This window comes from Eimeria acervulina, genomic scaffold (assembly GCF_000499425.1).
Source record: "Eimeria acervulina Houghton genomic scaffold, Eah_scaff31, whole genome shotgun sequence".
Lineage (NCBI taxonomy): Eukaryota > Apicomplexa > Conoidasida > Eucoccidiorida > Eimeriidae > Eimeria > Eimeria acervulina.
In genome coordinates, this window is record NW_013549896.1 from 5,227 (window position 1) to 12,755 (window position 7,529).

Sequence of the window (7,529 nt, forward strand, 5' to 3'; positions counted from 1 at the left end):
AAACACAGGGAAAACAAACAAAATGAGCGTAAAAGGCGGCACAACGATGCATTTAAATATCTTTTGCTCTCTATATTCTGTAGAAGAAAAACAAAAGTTTAGATTCCGTTCATTATGAATCTGTTCGCGCAAGAAAACGCATTCAATTGAAAGCCCCCCTATTTTGCATATTCTTCTGATGTGCATTGCAAGAAGAATAAACAAAAAGAGCAACGACACGTCCAGATGTCCGCAGTTGCATTTACCCTTTGTGCACGCTGCTTCAGAAACCTAAACCCTAAACCCTAAAGTAAACCCTAAAGCCTAAACCCTTAACCCTTAGCTGTTGTTCCGGAGCTGCAACAAGGGCAAGCCTCAAGACAGTTTAGACGCAGAAAAGGAGAAAGAAAAGAAGAAAGAAATAATTTAATTCAACTTTCTGGTTGTAACAGAAGAAGGAATTTGCAGCTTCCCACCTGGTGGTGAACATTCTGTGCAGAAACTCTCAGGAGCCGCAGTTTTTTCGTATAATTCGCGTCTCCAGAGGAATAAAAAGATGAAATAAAAGGGAAAATAACAAGTTGTTTTGAATTGCAGACAAAAGAAACGCAAATTATTAGCTTCCAGCAACTCCTTGCATGCAGTTCAGTCGGCTGCTACAGAGGGCTGAGCTGCGGCCGGTATGTGGAAAACAAAAAATAGTATTCTTGTTTTTTGTTTTAAATTGTCATTTCATTTTGTTTATTAGTTTTAAACACGAGTTTATATTGCAGGAAACAACTTTTTTAAACAGCAGAGTGTATATATACACACGCCTCTCAACCAGACAAACACAAACACGGTGTGCAGGCGGTAAGGGAATTCTTCAAGAGTTGGTAACATCGTTTATATTTCATTTTGAATTGATTCTTAATATTCAATTTGCACTTTTTGTCTATTAAGGAGTGCATTTCCCCAGAAAGACACGCAAGAGTTCAATCCTATATGCCAGGTGCTAACTCGTTTGAACGTCTTCAAGAGTTGATAACATCGTTTATATTTCATTTTGAATTGATTCTTAATATTCAGTTTGCATTGCCTCTACCTTATTAATTTCATGAGGTGTAGTACAGGTATACTTGCATAAGGGGTTGATATGCAGCAAGCGTTGCAGCAAGAAGTTCTGACACGCATTAACTGACAGCCTCCTCTCCTCTCTCGAACTGCCTAAGGCCCACAGATATATAGATCTTAACACTTAATAATACGAGCTACCATACCTTCCTTGAGCATCTTGAGCACAACGGCATGAATGAATGCCTTTGTGTAACATTGTCTGTCTTAATTCAACGAATCCTTTGCTTTAACAGAAGACCGTCGTTAGTTGCAATAAAGCAGCAATCAACAGATTGTTATACTCTGTCTCAAGGCTTACGGGGCACATCAGCACTGAGCCTGGGGTAGATGGAAAGCGGAAGCGGCTTTTAACGAATTGCAGCTCTACTTGCTGCGACGCCTGCAGCAAGACAGTTGAGCTACGCCTCAACCTCGCCGCATTATTTTTTATCTCCGCATCGTTCGCCGTACTGCAAAGTTGTATGAAAGCCACCCCGCAGGAAAGCAAACGCTTTCTCGTACAGAGAGAAACAAGGATAGGCAGGGATGCAGACGGGGGCTAACAGTAATGTACTGCCTGTACTGCAGAGGCGCCCAGCGCTCCGTACCCACAGCAGCAACTGTTTCCCTAGCAGGTTGAGTTTGCTTCTGCGTAAGTAGTCGCGGTACGGTACGGTACGGGTATTCGTCTTAAATGCACAAGAAAGACTGCTAACCCGGCAAGAAAGGATGACGCAAGCCACTGTTATTTCTATTCTTAGTGTACGTACACCCACCAACCTCAATAGGGGGAATTTCTCAGAGTTTGTTTGTTTGGGTTTCCCTACCTAAAAAAGTGCAAATGTATTCTAATTCACTGCGAGTTTCTCAGTTACTTATTTTTTTCTATTTCTTCACACATGAGGTGCCGCTCCTCTACTGGCAGACGCAGCTCCTCTCTCTTTCATTGCAAGACCCCATGAATACCTTTGGGTTTGGGAACAGCTACAAGCACTGCATGCGTTCAAGGCCCAGCCCTGGCATCCCCCTATTCGTTAGCCGTGTCATACGGCTTAGGGCTTAGTGTTTAGGGTTTAGGGTTGCAGGCCAAGCCGCGATGCCGAAGCGCTCTTGAACGCTCATTGGGCATTAAACTCAAGAAGGATCTTTCCCCCAGCCCCTTTTGTGCATGCGCTTGTGCTTTTGCGGGTTTTTCCCCTTTCCAGGTTTCTTCTTATACCCTGGACGGAAGCCCTTTTTGTCTTGGGGTTTACGGGGACCCCCTTTATGATTCGGCTGCTGCTGCTGCTGCTGCTGCAGCAAATCAAAAGCTGCTCGCTGATGCACCAGGAAAGAGCCAGAGGAGCTGTCCTTCTGAGTTGTGACGACCGTAGTTTCTGCAGACAGATACAAACAAACAGACGAAAAGACTTAATCCAGCCTTCACATTGGGGTCCTCCATTTGCTATTACTTCATTTGAGTGCGCTGGACGTTGTCACTAGCTTTTAGAGTATTATTATTATTATTGCTTTACTCTACGTCCATACACCACCACCGTCACACGAAGCCCTGAAGCATTTAAAGACACTGCTCTATTGCAATGTCATAATGGTACATTGCATTGCATTATACGATGTTGTTGTACATTTGCATTATATATATATAATTTTACCCACATACAACGCTACTAGGAGTGTTGTATCGATTGCACTGTATGGTATTGCAGTGTATAGCAAGGGGTCTTAAGATGATAGGCATTTATATTTAAGACTTCTTTATTATATAGAGGCACAGGCACAGAAGCAGTGCAGCATGTTTTATTTATGATTATGTATTCTGGTAGTAGGCTACGCACTGCCATATAATAAAGACAAGAGAGGCAGAACAAGAGGAAAGCATACTGAGAAATAGAGACAAAGAGAGGCAAAGAGAGACAGAGACAGACACGCTGGAAACAAAGCAAAATAGAGACATACAGCGACTGCATGCGCGTCGCTGTCGCCTGTGTCTCCGCTGGACAGAGACAGAGGCGGGAGAAAACAAAAGCACTTGAGGTGTACGTACACCAGCACAGAGAGAAAGACGACAAGCAAAGACTCTTCAGGTGAATATATACACCAACACAAAGAGAAATAAGAGAGGCAAAAGCACTTGAGGTGTATGTACACCACCTACCTCCGACAGGTTGATGACGGAGAGGGTTTCTAACTTTGGTGAGGCGGCCCAGATCATACTCTCGGTCGTGTCTGCTGCGCTTCTGCGGCAGCGGCTGTTGTTGCAGTTGCAGCCTTTCAAACATCTGCTGCTCCGCTGCTGCTGCAGCAGCAGCAGCGCCACTATCCTCCTCCTCCTCATCCTTCTCCCAGGCATCTGGTGCACTGCAGCCAAACTGCTTTTTTCTGCTTGCTGCTTCTTCCTTGCGTTTCTGCATCATTGCCTCTGTGATAATAGTAATGGGCCTTATTTTCTGTTGTTGCTGTTGCTGTTGCTGTTGCTGTTGCTGCTCCTGCTGATGCTGCTGCTGCTGCTGCTGCTGGTTGTCGCTGCTTGTCTTAATGGTCCTTTTGCCTTTCTTAGCCCTTTGAATGGAGAGCAGCAGCAACCGACAGCGCAAAGACAGAAGAACACGACGCCTCCTAGAAGAGGAGAAGAGAAGCGAACGCCGAGTTCTCTGCAGCTGCCGCAGCAACGGCAGCACAGCTTGCGTGCTGCTGCGACTGCTGCTGCTGCTGCTGCTGCTGCTGCGACTGCTGCAGCTGCCGCTGCTGCTGCTGCTGCAGTCGCTCCACTCCTCCTCACTGGTGCTGAGTTGAGCAGCGACATCTGCGGGGCTGATGCTGCTGTCATCGCCTGCCTCGTCCAGTTCATCTATCGGCTGGTGCGGTTGCTGCTGCTGCTGCTGCTGCTTGAGGGTTTTATTTTGCTGCAGGAGCTGCTGCAGTTGCCGCTCTGCCTGTGAGGGGACTTTTGCATAGAAGAGCAGATAGGCTTCCTGCTGCAGCCTGTGCAGCACTGCTGCCTCACTGACGAGAGACACAAGCTCGTCGTCTATGGCAACCCAGTCTCCTCTATCCCCACTCCCTGCTGCTGCTGCTGCTGCTTGTGTTGCTGCTGTTGGTGCCTTAACAAAGACGCGGTAATGTCCTGAAGACAGCGACCCGCCAGCGTGAGTGATAACAGCAAACAAACGGTACATAAAGGAAGGAGAAGCTCTAGCTGCTGCTGCTGCTGTTGCTGCTGCTGCGTCTGCTGACGGTGGAGAATCGCTGACGGTGCCGCTGCGTGCTGCTCCGTCTTTTGCTGCTGCGTCTGCTGCTGTTGCTGCTGCTGCAGCAGCAAGCCTGCAAGACGGGAGGGAGGGGCTGGGGGAGTGAGGCGGAGAGGAGCAGGGAGAAGAGGCAGTAGTAGAAGCAGCCGGAGACGTTTTCTTGTCTGCAGCAGGATGCTGCTTCTTCAAATGTCGCTGTTGCTGCTGCAGCTGCTGATGCTGCTGCAGCAGCTGCAGCTGGTGTTCTATCTGCTGCTGCAGCAGGCGCTGCTGCAGCCGCACTGCGTCCTGGGGTAGGAAAGGCAAGAGATTGAGATGCGTAGGGAAAGACACCGGGCGATGGTTTTTAGTGGGGAGTGCGCAGCCCCCACAAAGAGAGAGAGAAAAACGCTTCAAAGACAAAGTCAAGATGCGAGGAGGTGTAAACAACTCCAGCTGTTTGGTTGCCCGAACCTTCTGTTTGCAGTGGCTGCACCTGCAGCAAACAATAGCAGCAAGACGCAGAAGCAACGCATGCAAAACGCATGCAAATCGCATGCAAAACGCATGCAGATTGCATGCAAATCCCATGCAAAGAGAGCAGCGCCAGGAACAAGAGAAAAGAGAAGAATTGAATCAGTTAGATAGTGCAGCAAATACTCCTTTGCAAAACAAACAAAACCATTAAACAAAACGCAGCAAACAAACCCTAAAAACAAACCCCAGCACAACAAACCCTTCAAACAAAGCGCAACAGAAAAACAAACACAATAAAAAACGCAGCAAACAAACCCTTTAAAGCAAAACCCATCAAACAAACTGATAAAACAAAACAAAACAAGTGAAAGGTGTTTGGAGCCCACATGTAGGCGTTGCTTCCGCTGAGTGTTTCCTTAGCGATAAATCTGCTCAGGGCTTTTTCTATGCTGTATGCATTTTGATGCGCTGCACCCGACGGTCTGCTGGGGGCCCCCGAGGGGCCCCCAATATCAAGAGAGATATCTACAGCACCTTCAAACCGAACTGAAGCTTTGTTGCATTGAGAGCAAACAACAGACGAGCGCAGCCAGCAACCAAAGAGGCGGCCAAAGTAACTGGTTAAAGCTACTTCCGGCTTCATCTCCTTTCTCCCTTGCTGCTGCTGCTGCTGCTGCTGAAGAGCAGCAGCAGCAGGAGTTGCGGGGGCCTTCATTAGCGCGTCAATCAGATACCGAAAGAATTCATGTGCATCTTCTTGTCTTCCAGGGCGAAATGCTTTCCATATAAACGGCTTAATATAAGCAGCAAAACTGTTGTGTATCCAACCTCGAGGGGCCCCCCCTGTGGGGCCCCTAGGCCCCGCTCGCTGCCCCCCTCCTGCCTCTTTGCGGTGTATCGACAGCACCTGCTGCTCCAGCTTACAGAAGGCACAAAAGGTAGAAGGCACCTCCACAGGTCCCCCCTTCGTTCCTGCTGCTCCTGCTGCTGCTGCTGCTGCTGCTTCCTTCCTTCTTGCTGCAGCACGCTGCCTAGTGCAGCAAGAAAGCCTGTGGCGCTCCTCCAAGCAGTCATCAGCAAAGCCAGGAGTGTATGCCAAGGCCTGGACTACAGAGTTGACGAAACAAAGTGTGTGGGGATTCAAAAGCCCCAAACCCACGCCCCGAGACTGCAAGCACACGCATGCATGCGCACGCAAATGCATGCATGCATCACGAACGCACCTGCATGCGCATGCATCCACAGTCTTCTCTAAGCAAACCAATCCATGTATGTTACGTCAAAACATACAGCATCAAATACGCAAAGCAAAGGCATGTCCCCCCACCCCCAACGCACACACGCACACACACATACACATACACACACACACACACACACACACACACACGATCCGCACAAGCAGCAGCAGCGGCAACAGCAACAGCAGCAGCAGCGGCAACAGCAACAGCAGCAGCAGCGGATAAACACCAACAGCAGCAGCACAGACTCAGGTGTCATACTTTCCGCCAGCAGGGGAGCGGCACATCTGCAGCCTCGCTAAGAATCTGATTTGCTGGGGCTGTGGGCGGCAGTTCTATGCTGGGAGATTTCTCTGTAGCGGAGGCAGTCTTTAAGGAGGGCCCCTCATCTACTGCTGTTGCTGGGACAAACGAGATGCTGCGGTTACTCAGAGATATGCAAGAGCCACTAACTGACGACTCCGCCATCTTCAGGCCCAATCCAGATCCTGCTCCACCTCAAGTTTCTGCTGCTGCTGCTGCTGCTGCTGCTGCTGTTGCGGCTCGTTCTGTTGCTGCTGTTTCTGAGACTTGCTTCTTTATGAAGGAAATGCGTACCCTTTTGCTACAAGAAGGAGAGGATAATATGGAGTTCTTGTCTGTTGTAGCAGCTAGCTACAGCAGCAGCCTGCTGCAGCAGCAGCAACAACAGCAGATGCTGCTGCCGCCGCTGTAGCAGCTGCTGTCGCTGGTAATGGGATTGCCACGAAGGGCTTGAATGACGAGTTGTTGCCGATGAGTTTGTGAAGAAGAGTCTTACCGCCTTCACCCCTTCAGAGTTAGTTGTAACAAGTACGGTTTAGAGTTTAAAGTTGAGGCCCAGGGCCCACAGGGGGCCTACCGGGAAGCATTGGGGGGGCCCCAGGAGTGCATGGGGAGGGCTTGGGGTCTGTATATACCGATTTGTTTAACCATGATGCTAGAGAAAAGAGCTTTATACAAATGCAAACAATCCAGATATAGGAAGAGAAACAGAAGGAGTACGCAGCAGCCACTAAGGACAGAAGGCACGCGGGGAGCCCTTGATCGGCCGTGGGTTGCGGAGCAATAGGTGCTAATAAGATAACAAAAAACAACAAAATTAAGCAAATTTGTATTTCAATTTGTGCAGAAACAAAGAAAACAACACCGAATCTCCGTTGAGGTCCTGCAGCCCAAGCTGCGATCTGTGGGGGGCAGAGCGGGGGCAGAGGCCCCTGCAGAGTCTTGGGGGCCCCAAGTATGAGTACACGGCAATGAAAAAGAAGAAAAGAGTAGAAAAATAAATACTGAATAAGGCACTTCAGCCATTTAAAAATTATAATTCCCTCTAAAAAGATATATTTCACTTATTTTCAACGAGATATAGGGACCTGATGAAACTAGCGAGCTACCAGTACAACTCCTGAACTTGCAGAAACCTGCAACTTTGTGCTGAGTGCACGTCCACACCACCGCAGCATTATGGGGAAGAAGGTAAATGTTTAAATTT

General features: G+C 48.5%; 1 protein-coding gene across 1 annotated transcript; it reads right to left on the bottom strand.

The window, feature by feature from the left end:
• Positions 1-2,208: 2,208 nt before the first annotated feature.
• EAH_00006890 (ubiquitin carboxyl-terminal hydrolase, putative) lies at positions 2,209-6,487 on the bottom strand (the record flags this gene model as incomplete). Its single annotated transcript, XM_013395994.1, has 4 exons — positions 2,209-2,450; positions 3,230-4,797; positions 5,165-5,946; positions 6,473-6,487. The coding sequence occupies 4 exons, from the start codon at positions 6,485-6,487 to the stop codon at positions 2,209-2,211; spliced, it is 2,607 nt and encodes an 868-aa protein (XP_013251448.1).
• Positions 6,488-7,529: the final 1,042 nt, after the last annotated feature.